This window comes from Crassostrea angulata, chromosome 4, assembly GCF_025612915.1.
Source record: "Crassostrea angulata isolate pt1a10 chromosome 4, ASM2561291v2, whole genome shotgun sequence".
Classification (NCBI taxonomy): Eukaryota; Metazoa; Mollusca; class Bivalvia; order Ostreida; family Ostreidae; genus Magallana; species Magallana angulata.
Genome location: NC_069114.1, coordinates 29,702,074 through 29,722,382, shown reverse-complemented (window position 1 = coordinate 29,722,382; position 20,309 = coordinate 29,702,074). Strand labels below are relative to the sequence as shown.

General features: G+C 33.8%; 1 protein-coding gene across 1 annotated transcript in view; it reads left to right on the top strand.

The window, feature by feature from the left end:
- Nucleotides 1-20,309, top strand: part of LOC128182208 (uncharacterized) — a 47,188-nt gene that overhangs the window by 21,789 nt on the left and 5,090 nt on the right. The window contains exons 12-19 of the mRNA XM_052850809.1: nucleotides 2,841-3,057; nucleotides 3,330-3,473; nucleotides 4,065-4,820; nucleotides 5,069-5,119; nucleotides 5,565-5,669; nucleotides 8,146-8,187; nucleotides 9,385-9,453; nucleotides 17,533-18,288. Of these exons, the coding sequence (XP_052706769.1) occupies nucleotides 2,841-3,057; nucleotides 3,330-3,473; nucleotides 4,065-4,820; nucleotides 5,069-5,119; nucleotides 5,565-5,669; nucleotides 8,146-8,187; nucleotides 9,385-9,453; nucleotides 17,533-18,288 (2,140 nt within the window). The remainder of the gene's footprint in view (nucleotides 1-2,840; nucleotides 3,058-3,329; nucleotides 3,474-4,064; nucleotides 4,821-5,068; nucleotides 5,120-5,564; nucleotides 5,670-8,145; nucleotides 8,188-9,384; nucleotides 9,454-17,532; nucleotides 18,289-20,309) is intronic.

The following is a 20,309-nucleotide window of genomic DNA, read 5'->3' as shown; positions in this document are numbered from 1 at the left end:
GGTTTTTTTTCACACTGATTTAAGATTCTTAGTACAGCCGTCATAAAGTCGATTAGGGGTACATGCATTAAAAAGGTAAGTAAAATTCTTCTGGCAATACATCCTTATAGTTGCGACAGGGCAGAACATTTGTTTATTACCAAAAAATGCTAAACGCAGACTTATCGTGTTTAAAATTTAAAATTAAATTTAAAATTAATGATTTGCTTGATATTATAATACTTGTATCTCATCAGAAAAAAGGAAGGGTTAAATGTCCTGCATAGTACATTTGTATATACAAAAAAAAAACGCCCCCATCTGATTTTTCATATATTACATGGAATTAAGTGCTAGTGGCTTATCCCTGAGCTTTAACCTCAAAACAATTGTAAGTGAATAATGACACTCAATACACTGTACATGTATCTCCTAACACTCGAGTGCATTAACCTTTGAATTGGACGCTAACTATGTTATCAGTCATGTTTACAATTAACTTTTGTTCTCAATAATAACTCATGATGTTAAGGATTTTGCTTCTACCTAAACTGGTACAATATCTTGGATTTCAGTCTGTTAATAACATGTAAGTTCATGTACTTATGTTATTCATTGCATTTTAAAAAACAAGTTTGAATCAGTTAGTTTTTGCTGTTGCCGGATACTGAATAACATACATTTCCTCTCATGATAACTACATTGCCCGAAAAGCGCGCTAGTGTAAGTTGAAAATGACATCATCTTAATTATCATGTATTGCTCGATTGTTTTATTAAGTCGTTCTAATTAATTTCAAATTTCAATTATTCATTGACAATTCTACATTTTCAAATGCACTACTTCAATGTGTTTAAAAATCAATTGTGTCTTTATTCGTTATAGATTTATTCATCAATAAGTGTCTCTCGACTTCTAAATGATTGTTATATGAAATATTTAAAAATAAGTATTTTTTCACTTGCATTTTTAAAACAAAGTTTCGATGGTAAAACACGAACAAATACTCTCAATTAACTGACGTAGATAAATGTAATCACATAATGCCCAATTATGGAATTACTATAAATTACATGAAAGTTTTCAGAGCTTTTTTCTGTTCTGTTTGATAAATTCAATAAAATATATTTCACCACCCCTCCCCCTCCCCCAAGAAAAAAACCAAATCAATAATAATATAATGCAATTATACATAAATCAATCCCAGTTGTGTCTGTTTTGTTTTTTATCCTGTCACGTGACATATATTAATAACGTTAACTTTTTTATGTCAACGTAAGATAAGGACGTCTAAATACAGCTTGTGTGTGTTAACTTGTTATTTGTTACTATTATATATGACCCTTTTCCTCGATTGGAGGTATGTATGCACCTTATCTGCACTGTCGACTTAACCTACATAACATTTAAATCAGCATAAATTTACAAAGATACTTTATCAAGTGTACGTAAGTACGCGTAGGATATAATAACCGTAAAGGAGACAGCACTAGTCATCCATGACTAATCGATGACAACGAGAGGTATTTGTTTATGTATAATCCGCCATCCATTAAGGAATGCTTGATTGATAATTTCTCCATTGATTAGATTAATATCTTTCACGTACCTTATGATTCTCGCAGTTGTCGTTCTTTTGCTGCCTATTGTTGAAACTGACATATGGCGGTTTTCTCAAGTATTTAAATTTACATGCAATCGATAGCTGCTCTAAAAAATAAACACCAGTTTGCGAACGGATTTCCTATCTTAAGGAATGTCAATACCCAACTGTTTACGATTATTGCTTTAATGAAATCTATTATTTTTTGCTCACCTGACTGATCAAGCAGCATTTACCCAACTATTATTAATGGCGCCATTGTCCTTGGCGTCGGTGTTTGTCTTCCAGATTACCTTGTTATTCTCCAGAAGCATCGTTCCACCGATTTAATTTGCAAAGAAAAAAGTACAAAAGGTAGTCAATTATATGAAATCTATGAAATGAAATAAACGGAAGAACATGTAAGAACTATTTTTTTTATTAATGTCACAAACCCAGGGATGTGTTTAAAAAGGACGGGGACTGAAGTGCAAAGGGAGGGGGAACTCTAAACGATATAGTAAATCTAACGAACAGTGGAAAGCAATTTTAATATCTGAACTTATGGATTAAGATATTTTGCCAGTAAACTAAAAAATGCCTGCACGAGAGTAATTGCTTAAGCCTTTTGTATTACAGCACCACGTGATATGATGTCCGTAGGCTATAATTGAATTTTAGCTGATAAATATTTCTTGTAAAATTAATTAAAAACCTACGATAAACCTAATTTACAGAAAGAGAAAAAAAATTATTTTACAGACACAGAGCTTCAGGTTTGAAGCGAGGGGGGGGGGGGGGGAGGGGGGGGCTGCCCCAACCAGCTTTTCTCGCAGCAAACATTCCTCTTAGATTTAGATTAAAAAAAATATAAATGGGGTCTCCCCTCCCAATCTCTTTTGGGTGCATGTCAAACTTTGAAGTAAAAACTAGGAAACCAAATTTTTCATAAACCCACTTTTAAGGCGGATACTCTTTCTATACAGCTCCTGTAAATGACCATGACAATCTATACCATGATTGTAGACACACATTCGCACCGTGACAAGAACACGTACACATCAAATGACCGATTAAAACTCTCTTTTTTTCAGTTCCCAACCAGCATTTAAAAAACCAAGGACAGCCAGGCCAAGTGCCGGTTAGAATTATAGACTAATTTAATTATTTCAGGTAGGATATTACACTCTATGAAATTTACAAATGCTGTTCAAGCGATTTCAATTTTCGTTCTGGGTAAAAAAAAAAAGTCATAACTGAACGACTGTTCATTTGACAGAAATCGGGAAAATGTGTCTTTGACTGCGATATGATACCGACCGGAGGTAGCTGGTCAGTAGTTGTTCTCGTAGGTGCCTTTGGATTACAGTTCTTCACTGCCATCCTGACCTATGGAACCGGATTCATTCACTTGTCCCTGTTGGAAGTGTACAAGGAAAGCGATGCTACTACCTCTATCGTAGGATCACTGTTCATCAATCTGATGAGCGTCACAGGTATGCCAAATGCTTACTAATATACCTAGTGTCCAAGAAAAAGGAAAAGTGTTACATACGTGAAAACGCATCAAGTTGTAATCCCTGATTTCTCTTTAACAGCAAAAATAAATGTTTTAAATCTTAACGTTTTTTCAGCCAAAAAATTTCAGACAAACATAATGACTTACTAGAAATTATATACCAGTATTTCAGATTTCAGATAAGTACATGTGTATGTTTCATTGTTTTGATCAAGTTGTTATCAAAAACATATTTTTATTTACATTTAGGGCCCTTGACAAGTTATATAATTGACAGAATTGGTTGCAGAGTGACTGCGTCACTTGGAGGGATACTTTTGGTTGTTGGACTAATTGGGTCACATTTTGCATCTTCCCTTTGGGCATTGATAGTGACTTATGGGATCATATCAGGTTTGGTTTCATTTACATATCAATGGATTTAAACAATTTTAAGTTTAGATTTTCAAGATGATAATTAATCAATAATCAATAATTAATCAAATTGATAACTGCAAAATAGCAAATTATAAGTCGTTTTCATTCGCAAGAAGAAAAAAAACCCCGATTGAGAACTTCTACAGCAATTAATGACAAACTAAAACAATGAAATTCTTATCAAAATTAAGGCATGTTTTTCATACAGAAAGGAGGTGATCATTCGCAGCAAAATATAAATGAAATTATATCAATCTCACATTTCACAAAAATATTCTGCGGTTTTTATTTCAATGGTATGCAGCCTTCCTATTTTTTAACATTTCAGTTGAACTATACAACTGGTCCTTTTTTACGACATACAACTCCATATACATACAAAGGAAAAAGCAAATGATTTAACTAACCGTTAGGGATTTTTCTTCTTTCCAAGCCAAAAAATTATCTGCTTTCAGATGCCTCTGATTTTTTTGATTTTTTTTAGGCCTAGGGATTGGGCTGACTTTGCTAGGAGTGATAATGTATATAACATTTATTGGAAAAAATTTTATTGTCCTTTTTTTTCAGGCCTAGGTATTGGGCTAGCTCTGCTACCCTGTCCGGTGTCTGTCGGCTTTGCCTTTCCCAAGCACAGTGGAATTGCGATGGGTATAACAACTGCTGGGGTGGGGATGGGGATGTTAGCGAGTGGACCAATAATGCAGTATCTCCTAGATACTTATGGTCTGCGAGGGACATTTCTCCTCTCTGCAGCCATTGCATCTCATACCATACCCTGTGGAATGTTGCTGAGAACTCCTCATTCGAAAATTCAGAAACAAGGGAAAACGGAGGAACGGTTTGCATATTTTAAGACTTACCTGACGTTATTAAAGACTCCAGCGTATATGTGTGTCTTACTGGGAGCCGTTTTATGGAATATAGCATACGCTGTCATCATGATTCATCTTCCAAATTACGTCGTCCTCTCTGGTTCATCTAGAAAAGAAGCCTCATTTTTGTTTACTGTGATTGGAATAGGTACTGTTCTTTCAAGGATAGTCATAGGACTGGCAATTGGTCCTAACGGCCTCGACCCACTACTGTTGAATTTTGGACTGAGTGCCTGTATGGGTGCTTTGATTGTAACTTTCCCATTGTTTGTAAACCTCTCATCAGGACCCATGGTGTTTGCGTCTTTGTACGGGATTTATAGCGGAGGGTTACTTGTTTTTACTGTACCCCTGTGTTTGGAGATTGTCGGGGCACGAAGACTTAACTCTGCTATAGGACTGTGGTTTTTTCTCATCGGCTTGGGGTCCCTTACTGGCCCCCCTCTTATTGGTAAGGAATTCAAAAATTCTATTAGTTCTGGTTATTCATCTTATATATTTTGGTTGAAGGTATGTGATTTATCAGTATAATCAATACATTAAGATAGAATTATATATTTAAGCATGGAAATTAAAAGTTTCCTTTATTAAAAATATTCTGTATTGTAATTCTTCATCAGTCGGTTTCATGTTCGTTACATTGATTCCTTATCAGAGAGTATGTAATGCTGTTATTTTGGTTTTTTATTATTGTTTCAGGCCTTGTATATGATATAACAGGATCTTTTGGATTGTCCTACATACTATCAGGTAACAAAAACAGAAAGACCTTTCCAAAACTATCTTGACTTTCAGTAGACAATCACCCTTTAAAACTAGTGTTTAGGTTCAAGTAAACTACAGCCTCATGCATGTATGTTTATTGTTTTACTTGAGTTTTGGATGTTTTTATTATAGGCATATTTTTCAGAATCTTTTCAACAGCAAAAAATGGATTAATTGCAGAAGAATTGGTTACATTATTTTTTGTATACCCATAAATATGGATATAAAAACAAAACAAAAGAGATAAATTTGCAATTTAAAACGTTTTCATGTATACAGTTTTTAAGGAAACATTAGCAATTAATGGTAAAATAAGTGTAGATTTCATTATATGTAGATCAATGTAAAAAAAAAATGTATCATCTAACAAACTTGTTAGCTCTCATGCAAAATATTAATCTACTTATTGCGTACCTTTTCTTTGCTTTAGGATTCTGTGTTTTGCTAGCAGCATTATTAACACTAGTCGCAACATTCTGGAGAAAGCTTTTGAAAAATGTAGAGGAGGTTTCGCCGAATGCTGAATTTCAACTAAGTAAAGAGTGCAACTTTACCGCCCAAGATAGAGAATTGTCACCCCGAGAACATTTAGATAAACTGATCACGAAAAAAAAATGAATTTTCATAACTGAAATAATAAAAACACTCTAAAATAATAGGGAATATGTTCAATTTATTGTAACAAACGACTGGTTCAATTATAAAAATACATGTACGTATAACGAGTATTGTTATTTGCTTGGTATAATGTTATCGGTTCCTATTAGTATAACAACGAACTAATTTATGGCGTTCTTATATACAAAAGTCGTATTACTCAAGTAGTAAATACATATAGACTTGATAATGTTATAATACCAGTCTGAGATTGGCCAGACACCGAGATGCTGTTCACCGTCAACTGACTGTTGTGTTCAAAGCACCACCTATTATTGATCCTCGCAAGTTGTTTAATTAGATGACGTTTTAACGTTGACACCGTTTTAAGCGTAGTTTATCTCATAATAATTTTATCGTAATGTTGTACCATCATAAAATACATGACATGTTATATAATTGTTGTTCATTTGAAATGTAATTATTGTGTTAATTTTAAACATCGGGCTTCGTAAAATACCGCAAGTATGACGGTAAGTTTAAATGAAAGTAACACAAATTAAGTTTTTTGATTTACATAGCCATGTGAATAAACAAGTAAGTAACAACCATACAAGAATAGTTAAAGCAAATGATGAATTACTTTTAAGCGAAATAAACGTGTCAACTGGTAAACAACTGATGGTCAAAGCCCAGAAATCATCACAAGATATATTGCCAATAAACTCTAAATTGCCTGAACTAAAATAAAGTCTGCCCACTTTTTTGGTATGTCAACACGTGGGATATGGTGTCCTTAAAATATAATTGAATTTTACCTGAAACATAAATATTGTTAGATTAAATTAAAAACATACTTTCGTTTTTGATATAGCTTGAAATAGCAAAAAAGAGAGTAAGGTGGTGGGCACGCTTTGGCGAATCAAAGTCAGTGGGAGTTTGCATCAAAGTACACACTTCCAGTAAAAATATTGAAAGATTACGTAAAAAGTGAATTTATTTATTGGGAACTTGCTTAGAGTATACCAAGTAGTTCAGATTTGACAAATGTTGAATTAATAAAATAAGACAATTCGTTTCTTGATTGCACGATTTAAGTTTTGATTGATAGAACGCTTTCGCTTGCGAAGCACGACCTCTGGTGAGAGAATGGGATAGGACTTTTTAGAACGGGGTAACCAAGAACGCAGGTTGATTAAATAAATTAACGTCATGATGAAAAGTTTACGACGAGTTCATCATGTATCGCCGGCAGACACATGTACCTTGGATCAGAAATCTTTGGTTAATACAAAAATCGTAAATAAAATGAAAAATTTGATGCGATTTAAGTTTTGATGGAAATAACCTTCCATATATGGGTGCCCTGGAACGCGGAAAGGGTAGAGCGAGTTAACCATTGGGCAGATGCTTTGGATTTGACAACTTTGGTTTTATATAAATTATATGCAAACAAATTTGGATAAGCTAGCGTTTTATATCATCATACATTTTATACCACCACAGATTGGTAATAAATTCTATTCATTAATTTGTTAACAATGAACAGATTGGGTTCTGCGTCTACATGAACGAATGATGCATGTATAAAACGGTAAAGTTGAAAAGGGGGCTGATCTACCCTCCCAAATTGTTCTTTCAAAACATTTCTTTTAAATCTGTAATTCTTTTTTTTTTTTTTTTTGGTGACATTCATAAAATTAACGTGAAATTTAACTTCAAGACAAAATTTAGAGATACGACGCACTAAATATCCACTCAGTGGTTTGAAATAAATTTTTTAAAAATTATTTCTTTTTCCAGTCTGCTGCAACAACAAAAAGTTAAAGCCACATATAATACATGCATCCATTGATCCATTTTGCTGACGGTTTAGAAGATTGTTTATCTATGCCCGCTCTTCTAAATGTCCAGCCATGCATTTGGTTTTTTATTTCAATTTTGTAGAATAGGTTAATAAAGCAGTTAATAACAATGTTTCCATTTAATATTTTTTTTCTTTAATTTTGTTCCATTTCGGTATCATGTTTTTCTTGGAGAAAATCTCTCGACTATTATTCATTATTAAAGGTTTTTTGGTTCAAAAAGATGGGATTAGAGTGGAATTTGCATGTAAGGGTTGAATGCGCAGTTCTTTTTTATTTTAATGTTTAAATTTTTTAGATCTTTTGATGTAACAAAAAATGAATGTCAACTTGAGAGGGTTAAATAAATAATCAACCAGTTATTTCTATATGATCTGGAACACACACATATAGACTGGTTCCGGATACGTTTCCTTAATCTGATCGAACAACTCCTACATGTACGATAAAAAAAGATGTTTTTCTGACAATCAGTTGCCCTAAATCTTTCTGGCGTCGTTTATGTTAACAAAATACCTAGAAAACTTCGTATTTGTTTACTTATTACAGAGTTATGGGAATGCATTGATGATTTATCGTGGAAATCGGAAGGTAGGTTAAAAAAAGGGCACCTCTAATCTTCACAATTATAAAATGCCTGTTATAGTTCTTTATAAACAAAATTTGAATGTGTTGTGATATCAAATGAATGTATTATTGTCTCAATTATCTTTTATCTACAATGTTTAAAAGAAGTTATACGAGATAAAAAAAAAGTAATGTTATTCTTTGAAACATTAAGTTGATTGGTGGATTGGGGCTACATGTACCAATTAAAGCTGCATAGAAGTCATCGGACTTTTGGTTTGAATAAATTACGTTGCTAACCGTTTGTCATGTTGTAAATTTTTAATTTACCGGGTGGCAGTAAATACAAAATTTACAACATGACATGTCATGACGGTAAATTCAAAATTTACAACACGTTTTTAAAACTGAAACTTTATGATCAGTTGTTACAATAACTTACCTGGTAGTTGCAGTCGTATCTTTAGTGCAATAAGTGACAGCTTTTATCAAATTTATTCAAGTAACCATAAAGAACAAAGTTTACATTTTCAAATGATGTTCTGTTTCTTTTGACTCGCTCATAAATGATGTATAAAAAATCAAATATATGTACTTATAGTGTATGTATACGTTTGAACAAACAGTTAAGTGCTTTGTTTTGGTCTCATACTGAAAGTGAAGATAGCAAACGTAGCAAATTAATATTTATAACCAGATTATGTACTTTTTCTGCAATGTTTGTTATTTGTGTGAATCATCAAATGAATTATATTTTATTGTTAAAAAGTATAATACGGTAATCAATTACATACGATATGGTACAAGGCGGATGTTAGTGATGTCCAGTTTCTTTTTCAAGCAACTGCATTGTTCTAATAGAAAAAAATCTTAAATTTCTAAAAAAGAGAACTTTGCATGTTTTTTCAACACCAGAACAGGCAAGTAAAATTCCCATGACATCAGCTTTGTCTAGGAAAGTATGTTATTTAATTTCACGTAACATATTTCTCTTTCCTAAACTTGTATGACACATGTTTATAAATAGTTAAAAATGACAGCGTATTTTTTTTTTATCTCTAGGACAGTAACAGTAATGGGAAAAATCTTTCATTGACATTGATGTAAAAATGATCGGAAGAAGCCGGACAGTTTTGGTTCTGCTTGCTTCATTTGTGATGCAGTTCTTCATTGCAATTCTTACCTACGGAGCCGGTTTCATTCATTTGTCCTTATTGGAAGTGTTCAAAGAAAGCGAAGCGACAACCTCTATTATGGGATCGTTGTTCATCAATCTGATGAGTGCAACAGGTATACATTTTACAATCTCGATTGCTTTTATGAATTTAATGTACCTGTGTGCTGTAATATTTATTTATCCGTGAAATAAAGCCAAGCCTGAACAGTGTAGGCATACAGACACAGAGGTTTCTTAATTATAATTGTTATGCTTTACATATACATTGTACATCATATAATTTTTTTTTCAGCAGCTTTATACATTACACATAAACTCTGTATTCGCCTGAAAAGATAAATGTTTTCAAACAATCTTTTGATATAATCACTTATAAGAGGGAAAAAACACACGTGAATTGCATCATAATTTAAACTTTACACATAGGACCCGTCGCAAGTTATTTGGTCAACAGATGGGGCTGTAGACTGACCGCCGTCGCTGGAGGGATGCTACTGGTTGCCGGACTAATTGGATCATATTTCTCTCGTTCTCTCCGGGTTTTAATAGCAACTAATGGAATTATATCAGGTTTAAGCTTATTCCATTCTCTTTTTTACAACAATATAATCATACAATAAAGGCATATTATATTTGGCTTTAGAAATATTAAAAATTAATAAATGTATATTCTCAAATTTTACATTTACCATCTACTGTTTCGAATCCAGAACACGAATAATCACTGAGGTTTATTTATCAATTGTTCAACTTTATTATTTTTTTTTTGTTAAGACAAAAATCACCCCAATTATTAATACGTCTTTTCCGAATGTGGAAGACATAGTCCAGCGCGGAGCAGTAGTAAGTTGCAACGAAAAAGGGAGAGTCTTTAATTCAAACGAGGCCGAGTACAGTACGAGTACGCACGCTTTCGCGCAGCGTTACATCTGCATTGCGACGTCATCTTTTTTGCTCGGTTGACGCCATGGCGTTAGGTTTCAACTACAGATATTCAGCGAAAGTAGTCGAAAATTGATCGAAATAATTAGTATTATATTGTAGAATTAACAGAAATGTCTAGCCCTCTGTCACGTTTTCTTACTTGCCTAAACATAGCTTAATACATTTATTTCAAGAATAAATAACCCTTAATTTGTGATGTTATATATTTATTTATTAGTTATTACTTACATATGTCTGAATATTTTGATAATTAATTACTTTGATGCCTTTTAGCAATAACTTTCATAATCATGTAGAACAGCAAAATCTCATAGGGTCCCATGTTAAAAATTGATTAAATTTGAGATGATCCCCTAAACAACCGATGTGGTAAATGATTATTTTTTCATCTTAGAATAATAATTATTTCAGTAAAAATTCATGTAAAAAATTTCATTCAAAAATCTAGAACAAAGTAACCTTGGCCTCGTTAAACACTCCAATAAAATATGTACTTCAAATTCTTTTGGATTTAAATCATAAAAGATGATTTAACTTACAAATGGCACATAAATCCCTTTTATGGAAAGTGCTAATCGAAAATATGAATGATTTGAATCACTAGCTAAATTGATTTGGGTACTCATGTGTATGGTGCAAAATGCAGAACTTAAAAGGGAATAAAAAATGCTAAATATTTCAGAAAAGTTAGTTTTGACGTATTCTGGAAAACTTCAATAATCAATTTTCCGCAAAATACATAACTAAACTTACATGAACAGTGTTAACAAAAGAAAACGTGCTACTATTTGTTTGGGCTAATACTATAATTTGTTTGCAACAATTTTTGCGCTTGCTATACTGTTTTCGCCCATCGGTCAAAAAAAAGAACAAAAAAAAGAACAAAAAAAAAACCAAATGAGATTTTATTTGTTCATTGAAAGCTTATTTTTGGATGTCGTCGGTCCTATGACACACCAAGCGGTGCAGACCAATTGAATACCGCCCGTAAGAAATAGAGGGAATCATACTTGGTGGATGAAAAAAATGACAATAACAAACCGTCAACCATCTCAAAAATCCATAAAACGAAATACAAATTCAAAGCAGAGCAACACGGACCTCCAAATAGATAGAGGTAGTACTGTTTTATCAACTTGTTTGTCAGTAGCTTGCCTCGCCTTAGAAACTGTTCATACGAAATGCATGCCCTTGCATATCGGATCACCTAAGAGACAAAAACACCATATGCAGGTGATGAAGGTATATTGCTACATAAGTAAGGAAAGTTGACTATAGTATAATTGAAGGAATTGCGTTTATTATAAAGTTTTGTTGTTAGTTTACCATCAATATCCATTTCCAGTAAAATATCCAAATATGAAACAGATGACGCAGACTTTGTGGTATCTTTTATTTTAAGTTCACTGGAATATATCGAATCGACGTAAGTATGGAAATAACAATTATTAATTGATTATACGTCGTCGATATACCTGAATGTTGAGTTGAAGGCCACAGCGAGTGATTTATTTTTTTCACGTACAAGTTTTTGAATAAATTTCTGCTTCATAAGAATACAAAAATAGATCCGCTAACAATGGGGCACAATTGGTACCCATGGGAATTCCAACAGATTGTTGGAAGACTTTATTTCCAAAACCTACATAGATGTTGTCCATCAGAAACTCAAGCATCTTTTTAATGTCAACTTCAGAGTACTTCTGTGTGCAATCAGAATGGTTTTTAACAAAAGAATTTTTTAGATTTCCAATGACAAGGTACGTATTTTTATGACTTCCATTTTTATTGACGAAACAACTGTTGATGATATCAAAAAGCCTAGATTTTAATTTGTCATGGGGAATGGTTGTATAAAGCATTGAAAAATCGTACATTTTTATGCTATTGATTTTGGTAAGTTTTTGTGACCTCAAAGATTTTAATAATTCATTAGAGTTTTTTAGTATCCACATCAGATTCACACCATTTCTGGAGTATATTGTTGTACAGTACTCTTGAAGGTTCTTCTTCACTACTTTAAGAATTTAGTAAGAAGTAAAGAGAGAAGTTTGTTAGAACATTACTGGAACCTGCTATATATCTCTGCTTGTAATGACTTTTGTGAAGCTTTGGTACAAATAAGATAAATCATATTCATTTTGTTTTTTGGGGATATTAAAGATATCCATAACCAATTTATGATTTTGAAGTATTTCCTGCTTGGAAAGGCTGCTGTTAGTGTAATTAGTTTTACCATGTGTAGAATCAATACCTAGTTCCTTCAAAATGCAATTAATATATTGTACCTTACAAAGACAATGTTGTTACTTGCCTTATCAGCGGGGACCAGTACATACTGATCGTGCAATCTGTCTAGTTCTTTTCTTACTGGATGTGAATATTTAAAAATTAACATATAATATCATGTGTCGTTATTTATATTAAAACTATCACGAATCTGATATAAACATTATTAAGTGTTTGATTGTAATAGTTTAATATATATGTCGTGATATTAAGCCGGGCTCTGCCGAAAGCAAAGTCCTAGCTGTGGACATGCAAATCTTCAAAGTTACTATAAGAACACAGCACGTTATCATAGCTTCCGGTATACCAAATAGTTTCACAGAGAGCCGTATTTTGTCAAATGTAATTGGTTTCTTTTTGTTTGCGAATAAATTTGGCGGAGAATGTATTTTTTCTGTTTTATTAATAAAAATGACATTCAGGCGCGTAGGATTGGGGGGGGGGGGCTACCACTTTTTTGCGCAGCCAAGATGTTTCTTAAATTTACATACAAAATATTGAAATATCACCCCCCCCCCTCCCACACTTTTATGGGACCATATAAAAATAGAATTGAAAATAAGAAAATAAACAGTGAAATTGAAGTTTAAGGTATACCCCCTCCCCCCCTCCCCCCCCCCCCCCCCCCGACGGATTAGGATTTACAGGATTTTGAAAAATAACCCCCCCCCCCTTTTTTTGCCGGTCAAATTTTTTTTTTATTTGTCTGCCCCCACCTTTCTATACCGATGCCACGTGCCTGACATTAAATCATTAAAGCATTCTGTCGCCATATGAGCTTCGATCTCTCTTCAACTGCCACTGGGGTGTACATACCGGTAGAGACATTTTTTAATAACACATTGAAGTAAAATGTTTGTACAAAATAATGAAAAAGGAAACTACAGTCATTAAAACAATAAAATATGATTTATTCTTTGAAAGAACATCAAAGATATCCGAGAGTGCTGTCTTACTTCCCCTGCACATCAAAGACGTGTGTCGTTCATGCAGAGAGCATATCGTCTGCATATTTTTGGAAGAAATGCCAGTCTTTACATTAACATGTATATGCATACACATTATTACATACACATGCATTTAATTCAGATCAAAAGAGTTGAAATGGTTACCCCCCCCCCCCCAAAAAAAAAAAACAAGAGGCCCATGGGCCACATCGCTCACCTGAGGAACAATGGGTATGATAAAATCAGCTTAATGAAGTCATAATACAAACAATCTGGACAATGTACAATAATACATGTAGATCCTGTAAAAATAAAATCCATTTTCCCCCCTGGATATTCTTATGTTTATAATCATTAGTCCCTTTTCTAACAGGATGATTTTATAGTCATATCACATGTTGAGTATTGCAGTCCTCAAAAAGATCCTTTACAATTGTTTATATATGGGATATTAAGCTACATCAAACTCTGAACCTTCTTGTGAGGCCGAAGAATTGTCCTGGAGCCAAAGTCTTAACAATTATAAAGAATCATCTGGCTGATTAGTTTCTGAGAAGAAGATTTTTAAAGATTTACTCTATATATATTCCTTTGTAAAACTTAAACACCCCCCCCCCCCCAATGTGGCCTCACCCTACCCCAAGGGATCATGTTTTCACAACTTTGAATCTACACTACCTGAGGATACTTCAACACAAGTTTCAGCTTTCCTGGCTGTTTAGTTTCTGAGAAGAAGATTTTTAAAGATTTACTCTATATATTCCTATGTACAACTTCGACCCCCCATTGTGCCTCACCCTACCCCCAGGGATCATGAATTTCACAACTTTGAATCTACACTGCCTGAGAATGCTTCCACACGAGTTTCAGCTTTCCTGGCTGAGAAGAAGATTTTCAAAGATTTATTCTATATATTCCTATGTAAAACTTCGACCCCCCATTGTGGCCCCACCCTACCCCTGGGGGTCATAATTTTCACAACTTTGAATCTACACTACCTGAGGATGCTTCCACACAAGTTTCAGCTTTCCTGGCTGATTAGTTTCTGAGAAGAAGAATTTTAAAGATTTACTCTATATATTCCTATGTAAAACTTCGACCCTCCATTGTGCCCCACCCTACCCCCAGGGATCATGATTTTCACAACTTTCAATCTGCACTACCTGAGGATGCTTCCACATAAGTTTCAGCTTTCCTGGCTGATTAGTTTCTGAGAAGAAGATTTTTAAAGATTTACTCTATATATTCCTATGTAAAACTTCGACCACCAAATTGTGGCCCCAACCTACCCCTGGGGGTCATGATTTTCACAACTTTGAATCTACACTACCTAAGGATGCTTCCACACAAGTTTCAGCTTTCCTGGCTGATTAGTTTCTGAGAAGAAGATTTTCAAAGATTTACTCTATCTTTCTATGTAAAACTTTAACACCCCCCCCCCCAATGTGGCCTCACCCTACCCCCAGGGATCATGATTTTCACAACTTTGAATCTACACTGCCTGAAGATGTTTCCACACACGTTTTCAGCTTTCCTGGCTGATTAGTTTCTGAGAAGAAGAATTTTAAAGATTTACTCTATATATTCCTATGTACAACTTCGATCCCCCATTGTGCCCCACCCTACCCCCAGGGATCATGAATTTCACAACTTTGAATCTACACTGCCTGAGGATGCTTCCACACGAGTTTCAGCTTTCCTGCCTGATTAGTTTCTGAGAAGAAGATTTTCAAAGATTTACTCTATATATTCCTATGTAAAACTTCGACCCCCCATTGTGGCCCCACCCTACATCCATGGGTCATGAATTTCACAACTTTGAATCTACACTACCTGAGGATGCTTCCACACAAGTTTCAGCTTTCCTGGCTGATTATTTTCTGAGAAGTAGATTTTTAAAGATTTACTCTATATATTCCTATGTAAAACTTCGACCCCCCATTGTGCCCCGCCCTACCCCTGGGGGTCATGAGTTTCACAACTTTGAATCTACACTACCTGAGGATGCTTCCACACGAGTTTCAGCTTTCCTGGCTGATTATTTTCTGAGAAGAAGATTTTTAAAGATTTACTCTATATATTCCTATGTAAAACTTCGACCCCCCATTGTGGCCCCACCCTACCCCCGGGGGTCATGATTTCCACAACTTTGAATCTACACTACCTGAGGATGCTTCCACACAAGTTTCAGCTTTCCTGGCTTTCTGGTTCTTGAGAAGAAGATTTTTGAAAATTTCTCGAAATTTTTCATTAATTTCTAATTATCTCCCCTTGAAAACAAGTGTGGCCCTTAATTTTCACAACTTTGAATCCCCTTTGCCTAAGGATGATTTGTGCCAAGTTTGGTTGAAATTGGCCCAGTAGTTCTTGAGAAGATGTTGAAAATGTGAAAAGTTTACGGACAGACAGACAGACGGACGACAGACAAAATGTGATCAGAATAGCTCACTTGAGCTTTCAGCTCAGGTGAGCTAAAAACTCTTATATGAATTAAGTTGTATCTTTTGAAATGTATAATTTATTAATATTCTTACATAATTTGAAATGCACAATACACAATACATGAGATCTACCAAACAAAGTACAGCAGACATGACAACAAAAAGTACCTTACAAAAATACTACGCAAACAAAAATTAGCTTAGGGGACTCCATGGCTTTCCATAGGTATTTTGTAAGAGAAAATGACAAAGAGGAGCATATTAAAAAAAGACCATTTCAGACAAATTTGCGAAGTATGTGGAGCTGCCATTACTCGTAAAGGAGACATTGCAACTCACATTGCATTAATCAATGCACAAATGCGATCTTTTGCAATATTTGGTGTAATTAAATTTTTGGGGGGTTTTTGTTGGGTAATGTCAGTAAAATGTCTGATTTTTTTGGTTCTCTTGAAGTTTTCTGTATTTTGTTCGTTGCAATATTTTTCGATGCAATTGACTATTATTATATTCTTTTAATTGTACATTTCCAACTGACAGTAATAACACAAAAATGCAACTATACCTAGTTATTTGCTTTGCTGCTCAATGATATTTGAGCGTTAGGTTGTTCCATCTAAGTCGCATTTTGAACAAAAAGTCAGTTATGAGTATGATTGGAACATAATGTACAAAATAAAAAATTTCTTATTTATTATCATTTTAAGATTGTTTAAAATCTTAAAACTACATGTATATATTTATGCCAAAAGTTTTTTTTATCAATAATTCAAGTGCATTTTCAATAAGAATTTCATAAAATTGAATACTCAAGTATCTTGACAAATGCCTGGTAAGGTACTCTAATTTTTGGCAAGATAGACGAAGAAAAAGATAAAAAAAAATCGATAACAAATTCCTGGGAAAAAGTCATAACAATTGAGGAACGCGTCGTCTGACCTTAAGTTTAGACATTATCAACGAAATTTCTTCCGCGTTCAGTCCGTTCAATTTCAACATATTCTTCAAGTTCACCAGAACCAATATCCGCGTTCGGACAAACCAATTTTTAATCTACCCTTCAAACGCTCATAATTTAACAATAAGTTAAGACAATGACCAGAAAATTAAAGATATTGTAGATTTATGATTCGACAGATTTATATACTTTAAAATTGCGTTGAAAAGGCAATGAACGGTCACGATGGCTGCTTAAATTATTTGTTTACATAATGAATTGACGAATTTTACTTTTGAACACCAACGGCGAAAACTAATATTTCTCGAAGTACTAAAATTTGAGCAATTCAGAAACATAATTGACGAATTTGACCTTTGAACACCAACAGCGAAATATAACCATTCTCGATTAACTAAAATTTGAGCAATTCATAAACTTGATCATCTTTAAATGATTTAGACCTAAAAGAAAAATGAAGTTTAGTTTAAAGGAATATTATAGACGTTTTCTTTTTCATTTTACTACTGCTCCACTTTCGGCAATATCTTTCGCGCTCGGAACAGCTCGATGATACGGTGATAATATATACAGGATTTCTTTGAAATTCTTTTCATTTTCTTCTTTTTTCAGGCCTTGGTATTGGGCTAGCTCTGCTACCATGTATCGTGTCTGTGGGTTTTGTCTTTCCCAACCACAATGGGATTGCGATGGGTATAACAACTTCTGGGGTGGGTATGGGGATGCTGGCCAGTGGACCAATTACACAGTATCTCCTAGATACTTATGGTCTGCGAGGGACATTTCTTCTCTCTGCAGCCATTGCGTCTCATATCATACCTTGTGGAATGTTACTAATAACGCCCTATAACAAAAATCAGAAGAAAGAGAAAACAAATGAAAGATTTGCATTTCTTCAAACTTATCTTACGTTACTGAAGACTCCGGCGTTAATGTGTGTCCTCATAGGAGCCGTTTTATGGAACATAGCATACGCTGTCATCATGATTCAACTTCCAAATTACGTCGTCCTCTCTGGTTCATCTAAAAAGGAAGCCTCATTTTTGTTTACTGTTATTGGAATAGGTACTATTCTTTCAAGGATAACGATAGGACTTGCCATTAGTCCTAACGGCCTTGATCCTTTGCTTTTGAACTTTGGATTGACAGCCTGCGTGGGCGCTTTGATCGTTACCTTTCCATTTTTCGTAAAATTTTCATCAGGACCCATGGTATTTGCATCTTTGTACGGGATTTATAGCGGAGGGTTGCTGGTTTTTACCGTGCCCCTGTGTTTGGAGTTTGCAGGGGTGCAGAGACTTTCTTCAGCAGTAGGACTTTGGTTCTTTCTTCTTGGAATGGGGTCTTTTGCGGGACCTCCGCTTGCAGGTAAAAATTTCCAGCTATCGTGTTGTGAATGCTTTGCATAAAAGTAGATGATATATGTTTATACTCTCTTTTTAGAATCATAGTTATGACATTTTTGTGAAAGAAGCAATATCTTTATTGACAAATATTGATTTTTTAGAGGACGTGCAGACATCTTGTACATGAGGATAAGAATGTAAACATTTCTTGAACTGGCATGTTTCTGCCCGAAACCTACCGAAACTGTTGCCAATAGATAAAAAAGCAATAAATTTGAGATCTTACATGTTGTCTTGTATTCAAATTATGCATAAAAGAACAGGACAATGACTTTTTAATCACTTAAAGCCCATTTTAAGAATAAAGTACCCTACTTTGAGACAAAGTTGTAACTTAATTAAGAAAACTTAGAACTTTTTCTTAACAAATGGTCGTAGAGAGGACACCAATAAACCCCTTCATATTTTTTCATATTTTTAAATCTTTAAAATAAGTCTGTAGCTGCGCAGTTTAATAGCTGCCCTGAGTGATCGAAAAGGCAGTGTCCTGTTTTTGTATGCATACCTTTCAAACAAAATGACCTGTAGGACTTTATTTCTATTGCTTTTGGCAACATTTTGGCCAGTTTCGGGCAGAAACAAGCCAGTTCAAGAAATGTTTACATTCTTATCCTCAAATGTACAAGATGCCCGCACTTCCCCCTTAAATCTTCTTGAAAAGAACAATGCTGTATACATACACATGTATATAGCAAAATTTTCAAATGTTAAAGCAAACGTTAAATATTTTGATAGATAGTTTTAAAGCTGAAGACTTCATATCTTAAAGTTACAGAAAGTTAGATCTGACGATTAAATTGTTGACCACCAAGTCTCTTTAATCTTTTTCTGAAAGTAACAGAATTTCTTTTGTAAAAGCTTTATAAGAGTTTATCTAATTATTTTGTAAAAACATTTATTAGCAATATAATGATCAAAGCTCAACGGATCACTTACCGGTACTTTTTTCTCTGTGTTTTCAGGCCTTGTATTTGATGTCACAGGATCACATGACTTATCCTACATACTATTAGGTACTTGTATTAGCCAAAATTAAAAAAAACCAATAACATTTTGTACAATTTTATATTGTCAAGGCTTTACAATCTATAAGGTGGAGAACATGCACTCAAATTTCGGTTTATTTCAATTTGAAATGCTGATATGCCGACGTTTATTTAATTGGGATCAAAACTAATGAGTTTAAAAATGAATATTTTTGAATGGAAATATATCACAAAAAGTCTTCGAGTATAGATACTCATCTTTTTGTCTAAATTTTTCGTTGCAGGATTCTGTGTTCTGGTAGCAGCAGTATGTTCGTTGGCTGCCACATTTTGGAGAAAACCGAAAACTGAAAACATGACAGAGGAAGTTGTGCAGAATGCCTAATTTCAAATAAACAGAGAAGTAAAGCTTTACTGTCATGTAGGAGGAGTTGTCTTCTCCGGAGAATTTTGAAAAATTGAATAAATCAGATATCAAGAAAAGTAAACCCAATTCACCAATAAGAAAGTTTTACTAGTAAAAAAAATAGTAAAAGAAATAAAACAAGTTTTGTTAAAGTATCTAGTTTTTTTTGTCAATGAAATTGGCAATGCAGTCAGCTGTTAGATATGTTATTTGTTCATTGCTAACATACATGCATATAGTCCTTTGGTATTTTTTTTTCATTAACACAATGTATTAATATGTAAGAGTCTCGTAAACCTTTAAATTATTATGATCAAGTGTACGTAATTGATGACAAACTATATTTAATGGTCTTATTTGTTTTCTTGAGTCATTTAAAATTCCATGATATATAACAGTATTGGTTTCAAAGATTTACATTATTCGGTTGGACATCTTATCTCTGCACAGCTATTATTATTATCATCACATAACTTAATCATTAGTTACACAATCAAGTATGGACCGAGTGATCAATTATTTTGGTCATTTTTTTACCTATCTTTATAGTATTGAAGAAAAACCTCAAAGTATTTTCAAACGATTCCTAAA